Raw genomic sequence first — 21,500 nt, 5'->3', positions numbered from 1 at the left:
AATGGGTGAATTGCATGGTATGTGAATTATATATCAATAAAGTTGTTAAAAAGCTGAAGGTCTATTAGGTTCTCCTTTGTTAGGAGGAAGGGAATCAGTACTTTTCTGTTCCTGTGATAGGCCATGGGATAGACCATATTAATTAATGTGACAATATAAAGTAGAATGCTGCATGATGAACTACACATCAAAACTGTGTAATATGTTAGGTGAACTTGTGCATGCTAACATACTGTTGTGCTAGAAAAGGCTTCTAGGCTTCTTCCACCTGGTGAATCAAGGCAGCTCCCACTTAGCTGGAGGAACAGACAGTTGACCCCAGAACCTTAGAGTTGCTTCTTGGTAGAAGGTCACTGTGGAGAGTGTCCTCCCACTTGTAACCTTGACCTCCTGTGAAATATTTGTACTGTTTGTTTGCTGGTTTGGTAGTAAAACAAAAGCATGCAACCCGGAAGCATATTCAGCCATCTTTGAAAGGGTGCCTGACTCTAGTTCTACTTTGTTGAATATATATTTTTTTTTTTTTTACTATAGAAAGCTATCATTTTTCACCCTGAAAATAAATGGAATAATCAACAAATGATGCTCCAACAATGAAAACCAGGTTGAGCTCGCTTAGCTTGGAAGTAGAGAACAGTTACCCTGAGGAAGTGGAATTTAAGTCGAAATGGAGTATAAGTAGACATTAGCCAAATACAAATTTGGATAAACATTATTATAAGCAGAAAAAAACAGCAGAGGGCAGAAGCCTTATTTCAGAAATGATTTAGTATATCCTGGTAATGGAGTTAAAAGTGCTGTGACTGGAGCTTGGTAGCAATAAAGAGGCATTGTGTAGATTATAGCAAAGCTTATGGATTTGATTCTAAATGAAATATGAAGACGGAAGAGTTTTATGCATGGGACATAACATGATGAGATTTTTGTTTGAAGAACATCAATCTGGGCATTGTTTGGGGAAAAATATGGATTGGAGAGAACAACTAGTAGAGACAGACTAAGAGGAAATTATAGTATTTTAGCAGATGATAATGCTTTGGACTGTTTTGGTGACAATGACATTAGAGACAATTAAATGATTCAAGACATATATTTAAGAAATAGAACTAGAAGGACTTGGAGACAAAACAGATTTGGGGGCCTGAGGGAGACGAAAGTGTCAAGAATAACTGAATCCTAGTCTTGACCCAAACAGTTGGATGAATGTTGGCTCCATTTATGATGACAGAAAAATTGGAGTGGAGAATAGCGAGTGGATGAGTTTACTTTGGGGACATGTTGAGTTTGAGATGCCTCTAAGACATCCAAATGGAGATATAAAATTAGAAGAGGGGTCTGAGATAGAAATACTACTTTGGGGTCTTGACATATACATATTATTAAAATAGAAAGGTTAAATGAAATTTAAGAGAGAGAGAATAGTTAGAATTGCTGCTCAGACCAAGCAGCTCCAACATTCAAAGTTTGAGCGTAGAAGGAACAACACTAAAGTCCAAAAAGGTGCAGACAGAAAAATGTGATGAAAAACAGGACCCTGATGTAATGGAAATAAAGAGAAGAGACTGTTTAAAGGAAGGCTTGGCCAAGGTCAAGTTGTAGAAAAATGGAAATTTCCACTAGATTTAGTAATATGGAGGTCATTGTTAATCTTAGAAATAGTAGTTTTGGTAGCACTGTTTGTGTATAGAAGCCATACTATATTTCATTGGGAAGTGAATGTCAGGTGGTTAAATGGTAACAGCAAGCATAGACACTGTTTTGAGGAAGCTTAGCTTAAAAATATTCAAGAACCCGTATTAGAGAGTCATGTAGAATCTATGTTCTGCCATCTACTACTTGATCATTGGCAAATTATTTAGTATCTCTGATTTTGTACTCTAATCAGGATGATACTAACAAGAATGCCTGTCTCAAAGGGCTGGTTGAAGAGTGTTTGTAACAAAGCTTTGCTATGAGTAAATATTCAATAAATGTAAGCTACAGTTACCCTTGATCTATATATTATAAAATCCTTGATATAACAGGGATCTCATCAGTCATAAAACTAAACTTTATATTCTTCAAAAATTTTCTAGCTAGGAACATCCAAGCTAGGAAAATAAGAAGATAAAGACAGGAAAATTTAAGGTCTATTTATGCTAAGTAATAATTTTAATTTTTTATTACTAATACTTGGTTTAAAAGCCTTTCCAGGGGCGACTGGGTGGCACAGCGGTTAAGCGTCTGCCTTTGGCTCAGGGCATGATCCCGGCGTTATGGGATCGAGCCCCCCATCAGGCTCCTCCACTGTGAGCCTGCTTCTTCCTCTCCCACTCCCCCTGCTTGTGTTTCCTCTCTCGCTGGCTGTCTCTATCTCTGTCGAATAAATAAATAAAATCTTTAAAAAAAAAAAGCCTTTCCAATTTCTTGGGGTGCCTGGGTTGCTCAGTCAATTGAACAGCCAGCTCTTGATTTCGGCTCAGATAGTGATCTCAGGATGTTGAGATTAAGCCCTGTGTGGGGCTCCGTGCTCAGTGGGGAGTCTGCTTGAGGATTCTCTCTCTCCTTCTCCCTCTGCCCCTCCCCCCATGTAGATATAGATATACACATATATAAACATATGTTTATATATAAACATATTATAAACTATATATATTTATATATATAAAATAAATAAGTAATTTTTTTAAAAAAGTCTCTCCAATTTCTCATTCTCTTATACGAAAATTTTTTACATCTATCCTATAGTGTTTTATTGCAGAAATAAAATGCAGAGTTTTTCTCGTTATCTATTGGCTTAAAATTATTATGAAATTATTAGGATATTTTAAAAAATATGTTGTTTTTAATCAGAAAAGACATTTATATGGGGAAATATTATTCTAGATAACTTATAGACTATACACTATAGTCCTATTTCCTCTGTGTTTTATATTGTCTGTGTAATTTTATGAAAAGAAACTGTTTTGGCAGATACTAATTCGCCAAATTAAAAAAAATTAGAATATTTTGCCTATTTAGTTACTTTTTATTATTTATTTGTAAGTATTTTAAATGCCCTTTAAAAATACCAATTGAGCTTTTCATTTTGCTCCCTTTCAATTGGCTTTTTTTGAGCTGCAATGCATCTATTTTAAACAGAGACATTTCTCACATTTCAATTTAAAATGTTCAGTTCATCACTATGGACCCACCTAGTGTTGACTTTCCAAATTCATTTCCTTTCTGTGTGTGTATGCTTATGCTATACATCATATAAATCGTATAATAAATGAAATGCTTAAATAATCTTAACATTTACAAGCTCATTTCAGACTCTTAATGTTTTTGTTTCCTTTCTTACGATATGCATTGTATGCAACATAAACAATCTGAAAATAATTGACTATGGGTTAAATACACAGCTGCTGGAAAGCGAATCTTATTGCTCTTTTCAGCATCATTCACTCAAGAGGAAAATATAATCACTGGTATGAAGAGTAGTATTATTGAAAAAGGTCATTTTACATAGGAATTTTTGTGATTTATTATATGCACTGGAGTTACTTCTCTAAGTTTGTAAACAATACCTTATTGGCTATAATAATTGCTAACGCGTATATTGTATTTCACAGTTTACGAAGCATTTTTATGGATATTGTAATATTAAATATTTATATCATTTTTGAAAGATAGGTATTGGTATCATCCCCAATTTACAAATGAAACAATTGAGGATCAGAGGCATAAAGCAGAATTATGACTTGAACCTAGGTTCTCCGATTTCACATAATAAATGTTTGTGTTTCTATACTGTATTGCTACTGAGATGTTGGTATATGATTCGATCAATGCATATGAATTATAAGTTATGTACTCAGTATGCATATTGCATAAAATTTGTCCTATCCTGTACACAAAGTGTAAATGTTCAGAAATGGGCCTATTTGCTAATTACATTAATAAGATTTAATTAATTTACTGGGCAGTTCAATATATTTTTCTATATTGCCATTTCTGTAATTTCACTTCTGCTCAAATAAACTATTTTGTTAAATCAACTTAATTTTAATGTGTTTATTTTCAATATATACAATACATTGAAATATAAAACTTATTACCTAGATGTTTATGACAATCACTGCTGCACAGAATTCCCTGCCTTTCAGTTTCTGCCTAAATAGAAACAAACTTGTTTCTTTCCTTTATGTGGGAGGGGAAAAAAAAAGAAAAGAAAAAAAAAACAGTCCAGTACAGGTCATTTACTCAGGCAAACCCCTTAATACATTCACTTGCTGTTTTTTTTGTTTGTTTTGTTTTGTTTTGTTTTGTTTTGTTTTGTTTTGTTTTAAATTGGGTTTCCCTCTAAAATGGAGAGGAAGAAATTCAGGGAGAAAGAAAAGAAAAAACAAGGTGTTAGATTCCTATCCCTTTTTCCCCCACACTAGTACTCCTCTACTCAGAAAGCTGAATATACCAAGGGGTATTTCTGCTGCTTCTTTGAAATCTTGAATAAACAATGAAAGAATCTGCATCAAGTAGTGGACAACTCAAAACTTATAAGACTGAATATCACTTTGCTCTGACAGTGCGTCTCAAGGTGTTACAAAGCCAATTGTAAGAATGCAAGCATGTCGCTTAATTCTGCACATCTTCCGAGGGTTTGCGGCTGTTACAGTGAGAGTATCACAAGGGAATCGTAAACCTCTATGCGGGGGGTCAGTTCACAATTTGTCCAGAAAATTGCCTAGTGCGAGGGGCGCTTTACAAAACTCTGGTCTTTGTGCCTGAGGTCCCCACCATCACTTGGCTGTGGCTGCTGGCATTTTCGAGGCAGGATCTGACAGTGGCCCAACATGATCTGGCCGCCTGTGTTGCACCGGAAGTGGTCGATAAAACTAAAGGACGAGATTTCACCCTGAACATGACTGTACAGACCACCTGAGACTGATTTGATACTGGCCACTCTTGGTGTTCAGGCCACCGTGCATGATACTGGCCACCTGCTCCGGACACTGGATGTGGATAAGTTACCCAGGTTCCACGGGAAGGGTGGTCAGTCGGCCGAGAGGGCCACCAATCAGAAGGTGCTCCCCTGCGCAAGGCACGTCGCGGACGTCGATGTGCGCGCTAGGCACGATCCCTTCGTGGCCGGCCGGTACCGGGTTGCCCGAACCCGAACCGGCCACTAGCCATCCCCCCACCCCACCCCCCCGGCCTTTGTTCTTGCTGAGGTCTGTGCCCCTGCCGGTTGCTTCCTCAGTCTGGTTCTTTGCAAGCTCAGCCCGACAGCTTTCCGACGTTATGGGTCGCTGGGAAAGATTTCGTTTCTCAAGGTGGGCCAAACTTGGTGGCAACATGTAAATATAGTTTTAATTTTGTAGGCATATAGATTCCCGTATGTGTATATGTATATGAGTATACAGTTATATTTTAGGTAATTAATCGAAAAAAAGCCTTCTTTGCTCTACTTGAGGTGCTTGAAGTCTTAGAAAAACACTGTGGTAAATGATCATCCTGGGTTACTTGGTATATAACACATATGTATGTATGTAGCATATATGTGCATATACATACACATATTAGGGAATATAAACTTAGGGAAGCAGCCATGTTGTGCTGGACTTCACACGTCCAAACACTTAACAATCTTCTCCAGGAGTGTATTAGGTTAGCATGTTAGCTTCCTTTTCAGGGTTGGCCTAGGAGGAGATGTGAACGTGTTGTATTCTTCTGGACATCGAATACCGGAACCCCTATGCTAACAGGACTGCTGTGTATCTTTTGGGGAAGCATAAAATACTTAGTAACTTAGGTGTGTCTTTTCTGAGGCCAGATTGGTTGCAAAGTAAATAAAGGGCATATTAAACAAGTGTTTCTGAGGAATACATATGAATTGTGGGAAATAAGATGACGATTATAGTCACGTAGTGTATTGGGATAGTGAAAAAATAATAGATATAGGGAAAACGGGCAAACTTGTGATAAAATAAGGCATTTTATGGTATATATTATAAAATATAAATATCTACTTTACATTCTTTCAATACTCCAATATTTACCTCCCATAATATGTTTTGTTTCTGCAGACATTGAGAATTCTTTTGGTGTGATGCTTTTCTAACTATGCTTTGAAAAGAGAGAGCTTTAGTGGAATACTCTTCCACTCCAACTCTGCTCCAGTACCCACCACACAAATTCACTCCTATTCTTTCTTTTCTTTCTTTCTTTCTTTTTTTAAAGATTTTATTTTATTTTATTTTATTGTTTTTAAAGATTTTATTTATTTATTTGACAGAGAGAGACAGTGAGAAAGGGAACACAAGCAAGGGGCGTGTGAGAGGGAAAAGCAGACTTCCGGCCTGAGCAGAGAGCCCAATCCTGGGCTGGATCCCAGGTCCCTGGGATCACGACCTGGGGTCTAAGGCAGACACTTAAAGACTGAGCCACCCAGGTGCCCCCACCCCTATTCTTTAATGTATCTATTATCCCTAAGTTTTGTTTGTTTTGTTTTTGTTTTTGAGAAAGTATTTTAAGGCTAAAAAGTTTGAGGATTACTGCTTTAGATTTTTATTAACCTGTTACAACTTGCTTATTATCAACTGGTTTTATTTGCAGGATGCTTATTTAAATAGTATATACTTCAAATGCAAAAATAGTCCATGGAACGAAACTTACTCCCAACTTTTTGTACTTCATCGGTGCATGCATGCATGACAGACTCAGGATATAGTCAGTTGTTGTAATCCTGTTGAGCATATCTCTGAAAGCTCTCTAAGGTCAGGTCATTAAATTAACCAGTCTAGTTGCCCCCGATACTGAATTTTGCTCTTAAATGGATATGTCAGATTCAGGGATCAAAAACAATTCCTTGAATTCTGCATCTGCTTTTATAATTTCTTAAGCTGTAGGTCTGCAGACAGAACTGCATATATGTAACAGAAAAACATGGTTGTATGTATTTGACAGGAATTATAGAAAAAAAGAAATGAGATAAATGTATTATTTTTGAACTAATAGAACATAACTGATGTCTATTTGCATTTACCATAACTAGTTTTATGATCAGGCAGCATTCTTATTTTCTTTGTACTTCTTCAGCACGTTAATAGAATAGTTTTCTATTTGTTTAACTTGCTTAAGAAATTATTTAAGTACGTTTTAATTAAGAAGAGGTTATTTGCCTCTTATTGTACTTGGATGCTTCCATTAGAACGTCCTTTATGTAATAGTGCAGTTTCCTTTTAAAAAAATTTGCTTGCTTTCCTTAAACTAAAACAGAGTAGGCATGTTTAACATATGTGTTGGTATTTATTATTCCCCTGCCATGCTTCCAGAATATCAGAATGATAAGGGGAAATCATTAGATTTTCTCCATTTAATTTAACAGTTTTAACTGGACAAGATCATTATTACATTTTCTTTCAGTGAATTGTGGGTTGGTTTTTCAGTGAATCAAACTGTTCAGGTTGCTTATGAGGTTCAGCCCTTGGCATAATGTCACTAATGATTTCTACAGGACCTTGAAATAAAGCTACAGGAAAATCTATCAACAAAGAGATATAAATGGAATATTTTTAGATCAAAAATAAGATTCTAATCTTTGTACTGGAAGAAAAGGACAACAGTGGGCAGTTGCATACTTGATCACTTTAAATGCAATAAAAATGGCAGTGACTGCCTAATTGCCAAAATAGCATCTGGACTCATGGAAAACTGGAATGGCAGTTGTATTTGACAGGGATTATTGCCATTATGAAATTAATAAAGAAGTCCGTTATGCTATGAAAGCAGTGACAAGTCCATTATTTTTTCTCAAAAACTTTAGACATTTGTGTGTGTGTGTATAGATATTTTTTAATGTCAGCATTTTTTTTTTTCTCACTTGTTTATTTTTCCTAGAGTATGCTTTCAGTTGATGGTTTTCTCTTTCTGATGCGATTCCTACTATGGAGACTCTATGTTGTTTGTAGTTTTATTTGTGGAAGGTAATAAAATATTCGTGTGTGTGCACGTATGTGGGGTGTGTGTGTGTGTGTGTGTGCGCGCAGATGGGGAAAGGAAGGCTATAGAGTTTATGGTTTCATTTTACCAGAGGTAAACTCCGTTCTCCTGGTATCTTAAGGGCATCTCACATCAATGACTGTCTAATTGCCAAAATCAGTGGCTTTTTAAATAGGCTTCTTAAAAAAAAATCATCGTGATGTTGTCTGTCCTTTCTTAAAACTTCATTCTTTCTAATTAAGTGCTTTACTCACCTTAAAAAACAGCCTTTCATACTTAGGGAATAAAGACTACTTTTTCTGCATTTTCACTTCAGTGTAATATTTCCACCTCTAAGTCAGAAATCTCTATGTCAAACTCAATGTAATATCACTTTTCCTACAAAAAATTCCAACTTCTAAACTGTTAATACCACCACTTTTGTCTATGGACTTTGACCCTCCACCACACGTTGTTTCCGATACTTCAATCCTGGTCTAGGAAGCCTTTTTCAAGGAAATAATATTTAAACTCAGATGTAAAGATGATGAGGGAGCATGTCCCAAACTTGGACAGATCGTGCAATGCCTAGTGATACCAGTACATGCAAATTCAGGGTCTTGAAGTCTGAGTTTTTCTTCAGATAGGGAATGCAGTGAATACTCCAGAACTTTGAAATGATCTGCAGGATATGCATGACAGAGTATCTATCTTTACAGAGCTTAGAGTGAAATGGTAGGAACTTATGTTCTACTCAGTATTGTGGGAGTCCCAAGAAGAATAACAAGTTAGGGATCAAAATAGGATTCCAGAATGGGGCGCCTGGGTCGCACAGCAGTTAAGCGTCTGCCTTCGGCTCAGGGCGTGATCCCGGTGTTCTGGGATCGAGCCCCACATCAGGCTCTTCCACTATGAGCCTGCTTCTTCTTCTCCCACTCCCTCTGCTTGTGTTCCCTCTCTTGCTGGCTGTCTCTATCTTTGTCGAATAAATAAATAAAATCTTTAAAAAAAAAAAAAGGATTCCAGGAGGATCTGATGCTTCAACAAATCTTAAAGGATGAGTAGGAATTAGCCTAATAAATTGCGGTAAGGATGTGTGGAAGATATTCGAGGAGTAATACACATTTCACACAAACACATTGAAAAGAAGAAACAGCTGGCTGTTTGTCGGCAACTGGTTCAGTCCAATGTAGTTGGAGAATGAAGTTCATGGTGTGTAGGGAGAGATAAGGCTGGATAAGGAGACCATGACAGAGCCAAGTATGGCATATAAGGACGTTTGACTTATAATAAGGCTATCGTCTCTCAAACTTGAGTTATATATAGCTCCTTTAAAATATATATATATATATCTCCCCAAGAATAGATTTACTGGGATCTTTGAATTTCAGTTAAAGAAACATTTATTTCAGAAACTGAAATTATATTCTATGAAAATATCTTTAAAGTGAGAATTATAATTAAAAATGAGAATTTTGGTCTAGTCTAGTATGTAAAATGTTTTTTAATAACAAATATGTTATATATTATTACAGGCCTTTGACAATATGTTTGTATGGGGTCTGCCTTTCTGAATCTGAGAAATATGTATGGTTTATACATAACCCTTGGAGAGTTTTTAGTTCAATTAGGTGTGTTTTCAAATAATTTGATTTATGTATATTTAAGATTTTTGCAAAAGAAATGGATTCACGTTCAAAATGAAAAAAATATAAAAAGCTAGAAAATCATATCGCAAAAAGTTTTAACTCACCTGTCTTCTGTCTGTTCAGTTCCCCTCTCCCCTTGGCCCACTATTATAATTATTTTTGTTAAATTTTCTAATGTGTCCTTCCATTGTTTGCTTATGCACATATAAGCAAAAAGAAACTCAATGTCTTATTTTCACACATTTTGTAGCAAACTGTGTTCAGTTTTCAATTACGTATCTTGCTTTTTCACTTAATATATATCAACAATTTATGGAAGTTCTTTTTTGTTTCAGTGCAGTTACAGTCTTTTTTAAATAGCTGTATAGTATACCGTTGTGGTGTTGTATCCCTAATTAATAGACGTTTGGGTTGTTACCAGTCCTCTGCTATTATGTGCTGTTCTACAGTGACTAACTTTGCATACATAACATTCTGTATATGTCAAAGTGTATCTCTAATAAATTCCCAGAAGTGGAATTTGCTTTGTAATTTTGGTAGGTCCAAATTGCCAATCATAAGGGTTATATTGATGTACATTTCTAGTAGTAATATACAAGAGTGCTTGTTTCCATAAGTCATAAACAGACTGTAAGTGGTAGTAAGCCTTTGCTGTAACAAACAATCCCACTCTGTCCATAGATTAAATTAATTTTTTTTTCCCCTGTATGTGTTACCTTAAGGCTCTGGGTTTGCTGTGAGTCAGCTGCATGTTGGCTTGATTGGACTGGGCTGGGTTACATTTGGCTCCATGTCTCTTCTTATTGTAAGATGTAGGCTGAGGTGATTAGCCCTGTTCTGGGATATGCTATTTTCATGGTGAAAGGCAGAAACAAGATGAGGTGGCTGAGCCAAAGGAATCTTTCATATGGAAAGCACAATATTCCGTTGACCAAAGAAATGGATAAAATATTCAACAAAGTTTGATTTTTTGCCATGTTGATAGGTTTAAAAACAATGGTATCACATTGTCATTGTAAATTGTATTTGTATTAAAGAATGCTGAACATCTCTCCTTTCTTTAAGAACCATTTCTATTTTCTTTCCTTTGATAACATTGTATTATTTGTCTGTTTTACTATTGGATTGTTGATTTCTTTATTACTAATTTCAAAGACCTTTTCACATTTTATGGAGACTAGCTCTTTCCTTTGATATGGGTTGCATATATTTTTTTCCAAACTTGTGTCTTTTGGTTTTTTATGGTGCCTTTTATCATTCAGAAGTTTTTGTGTTTATGTGATTGGATTTATGTATTTTTTTTTAATTTTATGGCTTCTGAATTTTGATCCATTGTTAGTAAGACTTTTCTACTCCAAGATTATATTGGAGATTGTTCATGTTCCCTTCTGGTAGATTTACATTTTTTAAAATTCTTTACATTTGAATCTTTATCTATTTGGAATTTATACTCCTGTTTGCACTGGTCATGAGGTAATTGTAGAGCATTTGTTGAATGCTGCCTATATCATTTATGAAATAGAATATACTAATTCCCCCCTCTGTGTTTGTGTACTTTTTCAGTACTTTCCATTTTATTCCTTTGGTCTTTGAATCCATTCAGTATACATCTATTTAAAAATTATTGAGCCTCTATATATTTCTGGTAATCTGAGCCCATATTCGTTTTAAGAGTTTTTCTAATTTGTCCTCTTTGTTTTGTTGTTTGTTTTCACATTAATTTTTGAATGAATTTATCTAGTGCTTTAAACATATGCTGGTATTTTAATTTGAACTTACTAAGTTTATACATTAATTTAGAAAAAAAGCGATATATTCTATGATATTGATGCTACCCATCCAGGAACATGGTATGTTTTTCAATATGTGTTAAAGCTTTCTTCAAATGAGTCTTGTATGTGAATGTTTTTTCTTAGCTATTTTATCTTTTGTGTTACTAATCTTAATGGGGTCTTTTTTTCCCCTTCATTATTTCTTAATAGCTGGGATTAATCATGTATATGAAAGCTATTGATTTCTACATATTACTTTTTTCACCCCACTGTAATTTTAAATTCTCGTAGTGCTTCTGGGGTTTTCAACTGATTCTCTGATATATTTTATTAACTCCAACAGACTAATTCTAAATTCTCAAAGTTCTGAAAATGGTCATCATATTTGAAGATCACTTGTTATTTAAACTCCCCACAGAATGTTATTTGTTTTGCTAATTAATACTTTTATCATTTTATTTTGGATTCCATATAACTTTTGGAAGTAGTTCTCTTGTACAGTGTAATAGGCACTAGAATTGTAATTGGAGGACTTGGGTTGAAATTTTGGTTCTGCTTCAGACAGGCTGTGTATTCAGAAGCTAGTTAATATTTTTAAAAATTTTTTAGAGGTGGGGGAGGGGCAGAGGAGAGGAAGAGAGAGAATCTTAAGCAGAGTCCATGCCCAGCGGGAAGCCTGATAGGGAGTTCCATCTCACAACCCTGAGATCATGACTTGAGCCTAAATCAAGAGTTGGATGCTTAACCAACTGAGCCACCCAGGTGTCCCAGAAGCTAGTTAATTTTTGTTCTTGTACTTCACTTACTTTTTCTGTGACATGGAACTATTATCAGTAACTAAGACACTCTAGATTTGTTTTGGAAATTAAATGAATTAATCTGTGTAAAAATAGTAAATTTCTGGTTGGTAAAAACTTGAGATATCTATATATCTAAAGACATAGATATCTTTATCTTTTTATCTATCTATCTATCTATCTATCTATCTATCTATCTATATTTGGAACAGACAAGAATGTCCATATGTTATACCAGGTCATAATTCCTTGGGGGCAAAAAATTGTCTCTGTGTCCTCAACTTTTATTAAGAGTGCTCTGGCCAGAAAAGATGCTCATTAAAAACATTATGTGTATTAATTTGTTTCTTTTTTCTAGTCTAATAAAATTCAGGGCACACACTCATTACTAGAACAATGTTTATTAAGTTGACTTGCTCATTAAAACTAAGAGTAATGGTGTACTCATAAAGACTGAATAAATCTGAAGTTTGGTCCCCAAACCAGAAAGGACATGTGTGGTGTGTGTGTGTGTGCGTATATTTATTTATATATAAAATATATATATATTTTTTCCCCAAGATGTTCTTAGGATTCTGGAATATCTTACGAATGCTTATATAGTCTTTTAATCTATGCTTTGACTTTAAACAAGATTTTAAAATAAATGTTTCTGATTATAGATCCATGATTTGTTTAGGGTTAATTAATAGGTATTTTAAAATACTAATATACCATTTGATACCTAAATAGTTCTTCAGCTTCAGGGAAGTTTACAAATATCAAGTTATCTTTTCCCTCCATTTAAGAAATGTGAAGTATAAACAATGAAATCTTGACATATATATAGATAGTTTACAATACAAGTATGAATTAAAGATTCTATACATACGAATTGAGTAATCGAATGAATACATTCTTTTGGCAATATCTGTTTTCTTGCATTTTCATCCTGTGTATAGTCAGACTGAATTATTTTCTAAATTATGGCAGTAAGTCATTTTTGTTAACAATAACATGAATAAAAGAAGTTGTCTATTTGGCAGGGGTTCTATAGAGTGTCCACAAAAGTCATTTTAAAAACTAGGTTCTCTTGAACACAATTTACCTGTTAGGATTTCTAACATTTCAACTTTTTAGTTTATCTTTCAGTTTCTCATTTGATGTTGTGAAATTCTGGATAAAAGTAGAAGCCCTTACACTTATTTCTCTATGCATGCCAGTCACTATTATCACACATATATGGCATGTTAAATATAGTAAAAAACTGCTTTTAATTCTCTCACTGAATTAGGTAAAGCTAATAAACGTAATTGTACTTACTGGAGAAAACGAAAGTTGTGACTTGAAAATTCAAGTACAACAAATTTTCAGAATCACAAAAAGATGAATTTTGTCATTAAATTAGTTGTTTTGAAAGCATGGTCATTTTCTATAACCAGTTAAGTTATCCCAGTGATTTTAACTTCACCGAATTTAGCAGAATTAACTTTCATTAATAAAAGATTTATTTTCCTCATCATCGTATATTGTTGTGTGAATGTAGAGTTATGACATACTTTAAAGGATTAAAATAACCTGCAAGAACTAGTTGCAAACCTTTTTTAAAAGGGGATATAATTGGGGTAAAACTGTACGAAATTTTATTTTGCAGATTATAAATTGATCAAAGGCGAGATTATAGAGTCAGAATTTGAGAGTTGAGAGGGACCTTAAAAATAATTTTCCCTGAGATGTTGGAGACTTAGTTGAGACCATGCCACTAGTAAGGAGGGACTAGTGGCTATCTTAAAATGCAAGCTCCTAACTTGCAGCTTAGTCATAATCTTTTCCCCTGGGCTACTCTAGATGTAAGTAGACTGAACATCATTAACAGGTAACTTTTTTATTTACTATGAATAAGATTTATTTATCATTTACTTAGTAGATGATCAAAAGTAGACTATAGACGATAGACAAGTGTAGTTAACTTAAAAATGAAGCTAAGTGTTCAAATGTTTTCATACTTTACTCAGTTTTAGCTCTTATTTTTTTTTTTTTAAGATTTTATTTATTTATTCGACAGAGATAGAGACAGCCAGCAAGAGAGGGAACACAAGCAGGGGGAGTGGGAGAGGAAGAAGCAGGCTCATAGCAGAGGAGCCTGATGTGGGGCTCGATCCCATAATGCCGGGATCACGCCCTGAGCCAAAGGCAGACGCTTAACCGCTGTGCCACCCAGGCGCCCCTAGCTCTTATTTCTACTATGATTAGTTAATATCAAGAAATACATACAACTACAGTAAAAAAGCTTTCCTGAAAGATGTGTACTAAAATATTTTGCAGAAATCATCTACTATGTAAGAACCCAAGCCACGTTGTAGCAATACTATAGTGCACTTCTCACTTTGCATCTGCCTCTCAGTAAAATGCCAGAGCAGTACATTCCCTGAATTTCTTTCCAGGTTGAGAGATTATAATACAAAATTTGATGGTCAAGAGCACTCTTTTAAGGTATGGTCCCATGTGAATGGCTTCTATTCTCATGGGTTATATGGATTTTTTTACTCAATAGGAGTCATGATTTTTACCACCGGAGTGATTGGTTCACGTCCTTCTCATCCTCATGAACTGACAACCATTAGACATCACCACTTATCACAAAGAGAGATGATTGTGTAATGAGTGAAAAAATGAAAGTATAAGTCCAGTTGTTCTTATCTTCCTAATACACACACTTTACCTGAAATGATTCTTTCTATAAGACAGAAATTCCATTGCAAAGTAATTATGTGGGGACCAATAAAATGGGCCCCTGTATTTTCCCCAGGATTCCAAAAATTATAATCATATTAAGAAAGAGAATGTTTAGAAATTATTTTTTACAAGAGCCAAGTTATATGATTAGTACTAATTCTGATGTTTATTATCACCATGGGATAAGAGTACTATTAGTTAACTGTTATTAACTATTGTACAAAGAACCATCTTTTATATCAAGTTATTTGTGAGGATGGGGCAATCATTACTCAATCTTACTTTGTCCAGTTTGGACAGTCACTTAGCATTAAAACATACTTATGAGCACTTTCCTGTGCGCTCAATATTTAATTGCTGTTAGGCTATATTGAGATAAATCAGCATTTGGTGCCTTTAGAGAAGTTTAGAGGAAAGATGTCATAAGTTTGGTGTTCTCCATCTCTGGACCTATTAGTTTTGGGACCTCAGATAAGTTAATTAACTTTTGTTTGTTAGCCATGGTTCCTTCATTTGTAAGCGAGATAATGGAGCTATGTATCTCATGTAGTTCTTTTTAGTATTGAATGAGATAATTTGTTTTATATGCATCACAGTTATGGGAGAAAGTTCTCAAGAGATAAAATTTATGATTTTTAAGTTACTTCAAATTATTCTAAAGGAGATAAATATTAAGATACCAAATAGTGGGAACAATGACTGGGAATGCCATCCTCTTTGAGACAAGTATGAGACTAGAGTTTCTAAAATGAAAAAGAACACTAGTTCTTTGACCAACACTAGTTGGTCAAAAATGTGATCTGAGGAAAATTCTTATTCTAACTAACCAACTGGCAATACAGAAAGTAGGAGGGTACAAAAACCTTGAATTTATAAGCTCTTATTATATGCCAAATTCCTGGCAAAAAAATGTATTATGGGAAATTGAAATTTTACATATTCTTAAAAAGATGACCTATTGAATTTCCAAGGCGTTTTTCTGAAAAGGTTCAATTACGAGACTCTAGTCTACTTAAAGTCCGTTTTAAGCTATACATGATAGATAGGTCATCGTCAGCTCATCAGGCATTTGGTGAATGACTCACAGATGTATATTGGTTGGAACATCTTTTTTTTTGAGAGGGTGGGTTCTTTTTAAATGTTTTTGTGACAAAGTAAATAACATTACAGGGGAAAATAGGTGTACATTTTCTTAATGCTTCTTGTGTCAGGTTAAGTGAATTTAATGTTGGTGTTGTCTGAGAATGATTTGGTTTAAATTTATTGTGGTTGTAATACTAAAAGTTCTATTTCTCAAAAATAACCTTCCAAATTCCATGAAATGTGAAAGCTGTAACTTGATGATAGGGACATATTTAAAATATTAAAGTGTAATCTGTACCTGTGACAACATACTGCAATTTCAGTTATTAAAATAGAACAAGTTTAATAATTATATCTTAAAATAGAGGAATAAAACACTTATTTTAAAATGAGAAGAAAAATATTAGAAATGCTTGCTTGAAACAATGTCTGCAAAGGGTTAAATTTGAAAATAACTTGTTTATGATCTTAAAAGTTCCTGATATTCTCTTTGAGAATTTTCCAGCAGTGTTCCCTAGCATATCTTATATTTCTTTAGCTTGTGTGAGTCTCCTTTTTATATTTGCAATGGAAACAACATGAGCTCAAAAGCACACTTTTTCAGGTTCATTCCATTTTCCATAATACTGCTTCGCAGTGTCAAACAGACTCATTAAATGAAAAATTGTTTTGTGGAGTTTCTATTGTAGGTTGTTCTCTGTTCTCTGAAGATGTATTTATATTTGTATATCTGTGTTTGTAGACATTTTTATATTTCTTACCAATTTGATTATTCAGTTATCATATACACCATTTTTTGTTCATTTGCTTATTTATTTTGGTTCTAACTTTTCTTACCATATTTACTTTAGAGGGCTTGGATATGAAACAATTGGAATTTTAGTCTCTCCTGTGTGTGTGTGTGTGTGTGTGTGTGTGTGTATAATTAGATTTGTTACAAATTTTTTCTTGACTTCTTTTAAAGCTGTAGGACTTAACTAGGAATGCCTGGCTGGCTCAGTCAGAAGAGCATGCTACTCTTGATCTTGGGGTCATGAGTTCGAGCCCCACTTTGGGTTTAGAGATTACTTAAATAAATAATTAATTAATTAACTTTTAAAAAAAGCTATAGTACTTAACTTATTGGTAAGCATTTAATAGATGTTTAGTGACTACTAAAGTGTGTCTTAATTTACAGACATTATGAAACCTTCTGGAGACCTACTTATAATAATATAGCAAAATCACATTGGGGTATTAGTTCTGATGTAGAGAATATTGGATATATAATAAACTGGATATCTTAAACTTTTCAGGTAATTGATAAAGAATATAGATTTATTTAACACATATTGTGTGTTAGTCATTAACACATATTTAAACATTATAACACTTAATATAAAATAAAGAGATTTATAGTAATAATTTACTATTAAACATTGGATTGATTGGATCAATTCAATCATTTAATCAGATTACCAATGACAGGATTTGAGAAAAACATTTTGGAACTGCCTTCTTTTTTCCTGATATTCTAAAATCTTGCAGAAATGCTAATTTGCAATATAGAATTCAAATGAAAGAAAACTTTTGCGGCCTAGAGAGATACATTTAAAAATATTTATTCCATTCAACCAGCAAACACAGCATTAACTTAGGGCCCATGAGATTATATCAAATTTAATTTTACTAACAATTATTTGAAAGCCTTTAGGTCTCTTAAAAGTAAGTACCATCTTGGGATGTTCATTCAGCTATAAATTCTAGATTGTTATTTTATTCTGTATTATGGTGTCACAAGTGAAATAAGATCTGGCTTTAAGTAACAAATGGGCCACTAATTAGTTGTATGACTTTAAATTCCTTTTGCCCAAGTTTAAACACAGGGAAACAAGGATATACCAACCCACTCTTTTCTATGCTGCTTATGATCCATGAGCTTATCTATGTGAACAAAATTCTTTATGGGCTTGGAGTTCCATTAATTCAAAGTATCGTTATTAGAATAATCATTATTATATTTGGCAAATTTTCTGTCTAGTTCCTAGTCTATTTCAGTTTGTTTAGCAGGCATGATTGTGCAAGAAATAATTTGTTTTTGAATGACTATAGGAATGTTTATAGAAACATGTTGAGATTGTAAACTAACTTCCAAACCATTTAACATTTTCCTATATGCTCATTGTGTTTATTCGACATATGTATACTTACAAATACATATATCAAATGTCTGTGAAAATAAAACCAAAGACAAGGAAGATTCCAATATGAGCATCTTTCCTTTATAGCATAGTTGGCCTCAAAAACTCATGCTCTCTTTCTTACCTGCTCTGGTGACCTTCTGGATTAGAGTTTCAGAGAAACAACCAGAGGTAGTAGCTGTAGCAAGACAGCAGCTGGGACCATACGGATCTCAGCATCCTGCCTTATGGCCATTATCTTTGTTTCTATCTTTATGCTGCCACTATGTCTCCTTCTTGTGCTCTCCCTGCATCCTCTCCTTGCTGCCTCCTCCTCTTCCTGACTTCAGCTCCCATTGCCCCTTGTAGCTCACCCTCCCTCCTTCTTCATTTTTCTCTACTGATATAAGATGAAACAAGATACTCTAATTAGGAAATCTTTTAAAAACTATTTTTTAAAGTGTATGCAGCCATGCAGCAACCATTCCCTAATTCCCATAACCACTGTTAACAATATAAAAAATTATTTCTTGTATACTTTATCAATTAGACTGTATTAGCTTGTAGGTCCCATAAGGGCTGAAAAAATAGATACTTAAAATAAATGCAACAATTTTCTTATTTTTCTGTGTAGGAATAGGTTGTTGCTGTAATAAAAAAATAATTTGAGGCTAACAACAAGGAAGAATAGTGAGTAATATCCTTCCCCCTTCCCCAACTGCTGAAAAAGAAAATCATGTCAGCATCAAGTCATTTTTGCCACATCCCTTGTTAACAGCTTTTTCAGGGTGGGTCATAATTCTGTGTTTTGTTAGTGTCTTAACTCCATAGTGACGTGCTTAAATCTTATTCCACATTGATTTTGTCGTATATATACATTTATTTTTAGGATACCCTGTGAATGATGGATCCCATTATTAAGTTATTATCAACTTTGTCAAAAAATGTATAAGCTTTCAATGAAGAATGCATTTATTAATATGAGAAGGTTAATGATTGGTTTTGCTGTTTGGAATATGTGTAAGGTGTCTCATTGTGTATGTCTAAAAAAGTAAACTTACTGTCTGCCTGTCGCCAGAAAAAAAAAGTGGGACCTAATCAAACTGCTATGGGGTCAACCCTTGTGGTTTTAAAGGCCCTTAATGTTGTCCAGCTGCAAAATAAAAGGAATTGGGAGGGGAAGTTGGAAGGAGTGGAGGGGGTTGGGGGGGAATGTGTGGAAAAGAACAGGGAGTCTGGCTTTTATTTTTTTTTTTTTTTAAAGTGAGTTCAGTGCCAGCCTGGACATTGGCTGTGCAGACTATTGAGCCATTGTCTGCTCCATTTCCAGAATAGCCCCCAGTTAATCACTTCGGCTTTGAAGGGAATTTCCTCGTGGAATTCTCCACAGAAAATCTAATCAACTGACCTGCCCTCTCAACAATGGAAGGCTTTTTTTTCTCTCTTTCCCTTATTGGGGCGGGCTCTGTAATGTAGCCTTTTGTGCAGAATGAACCCTCCCAGTAGGAGTGGAGAGCGTGTGTGAGTGACTGAGTGTGTGTGTGTGTGTGTGTGTGTGTGTGTGTGTGTGTGTGAAGAATGCACACTATCTCGTGTTGGTGAGTGTGTGCTTACTCCCTGACCAGATGCTGCGGTGCACGGGGCAGCCACCATCTCTGCATGCGTGTCTGTGTAAGTGTCTTTCTCTGTGTGTGTATGTGCCTCTGTCATTTCATGTCAAAGGTACATTACCTGATTACCTTCCTCGCCTGCCAGATTTTTATCTAGATAATTGGAACTGCTATGGAGGCTGTGCCTGGCCAGCCCGCTTAGGATCTGTAAAGCCATAGTTCGTCCACCTTGTTATCTGTGGCTGCCTGGGCAGAGGAAATTAAAGAGATCCACAGCCAGGGGAGCGCTTCCTACCCCTGCCCTCCCCAGCAATCCCAAACAGGACACTTTGTTAGTACCATCTTTTTGTTTTCATTTTTTGGTTTGGTTTGGGTTTTTGTTCCCTCGTGTGCGTGTTATTTTGGCATGTGGATACCTGTTCCCCTCCACATCGCACATCGTGTTTTATGGAGTTTGGAGCTGAGGAAACTTTGGTCGGGTTGCCAGGACGTTCGCACCACTTTGTGGAAAGCACGAGCTAACAGTGAGACCGACAGAGTGAGTGACAAGTTGTTTACAGGTTTCCTTGAAGGGGCCTCTGCTATATTTCAATCTGTCAAAGTTGCTTTTCTTCCCTCAGAACAATGCCTGATTGTTGTGTGTATGTGAGTGTGTGTGTGTGTGTGTGTGTTTCCGTGTGCGCAAGGAGAGAGCCTAGAAAGGGGTGAGAAGGAATAACAATTCTTTGTGTAAAAATTATATTACCAACATTTAATTTTTTTTGTTTAATTAGTTAATAAATGCAGTTTAGTCATGGTTCTCTTAGTGTACACATTTCTCTTTTAATCAGCAACAAATGCATTTTTAAAAATCATACTGTTTTGTGTGCGTATGAGTGTGTGTGTGTGTGTGTGTGTGCATGCGTGTGTGTGACTTTTATTATTTAGAGGAGAGAGAGTATGGGAGACGTGTTAAATGAGTTGACTTCTCACATTCGGTGATGTCTAGAAGAGAGAATTAAAAGGAAAGGACAGGCACCCTGAGGTTGTCTAGTGCCTTGCAGCCGGAGCGTGCGGCTCCGCGGAGGGGGGAGCAGCCAGACCCCGCTGCTGGAAGTGCGCTACCCCTTTAAGAGACTGGTCAAGGAGTCCTAGGAGAGGGAGAGGAGGGTGGGGGGGGGGGAGAGGGGGAGAGAGAGAGAGAGAGAGAGAGAGAGAGAGAAGGAGAGAGATTGAGAGGGAGAGAGGGAGGGAGGGAGAGAGGGAGTGAGAGAGAGAGAAGAGAAGAGAGAGAGAAAATCAATTGGTTTAGAAGGTTTGGACTCACTTGACAGGTTCAGTTGGAGACGATCATAGGTGGCTGCTGTGACAAAGGGAAATTGTGCTTTTCCAGCATGCTTACTGACCCTGATTTACCTCAGGAGTTTGAAAGGTGAGTACAGTTTTCCCCCCTAATATATTGAAGTACAACTCTCATTTTACAGTCATCTCTGAATCAGTTGGAAGATGCTTCCCTAAAACGTGTTTGTTAGAAAAGCTTTTAGCTAGTGCTTCTGCAATCTTGTTAGCTGATTTTTGTTGTGATTGCCCAGACCAAATTGAACTGATTGGCAAAGTCTCCGAGATTTCTGCTAATGTTTTTAGGTTGTGTCCTATCACAGGAAATTAAACGAACATTAAGCATCTCTCTCCCTTCCACTCGCTGGTTTTCTCTTTCTCATTCACTCTCTTACTTTCTTCCTTCATTGATATTTTTCTTCCCTCTTCACCTTTTTAAATGCTTTTGTGCAGAGTG

The 21,500-nt window shown here is 35.4% G+C and overlaps 1 protein-coding gene across 19 annotated transcripts in view; it reads left to right on the top strand.

Annotated features, from left to right (window-relative positions):
* SOX5 (SRY-box transcription factor 5) overlaps positions 1-21,500 on the top strand; it is a 963,841-nt gene that overhangs the window by 550,891 nt on the left and 391,450 nt on the right. For 2 of the 19 annotated variants that reach the window (XM_087855693.1, XM_087855692.1), the window contains exon 1: positions 21,046-21,137. The exons of 15 other annotated variants lie outside the window; for them this stretch is intronic. In XM_087855693.1, coding sequence (XP_087711819.1) covers positions 21,100-21,137 — 38 coding nt within the window. In that variant the 5' untranslated portion in view covers positions 21,046-21,099. Of the gene's footprint in view, positions 1-19,342; positions 20,265-20,977; positions 21,138-21,500 lie in introns of those variants that run through there. 2 more of the 19 variants (XM_087855694.1, XM_045811734.2) reach the window with 2 other exon arrangements.

Source organism: Ursus americanus, chromosome 25, assembly GCF_024610735.1.
Source record: "Ursus americanus isolate L20-20 chromosome 25, mUrsAme1.1.p, whole genome shotgun sequence".
NCBI classification, from domain to species: domain Eukaryota; kingdom Metazoa; phylum Chordata; class Mammalia; order Carnivora; family Ursidae; genus Ursus; species Ursus americanus.
The sequence above is the reverse complement of the archived record's forward strand: the minus strand, read 5'-3'. Positions and strand labels throughout refer to the sequence as shown.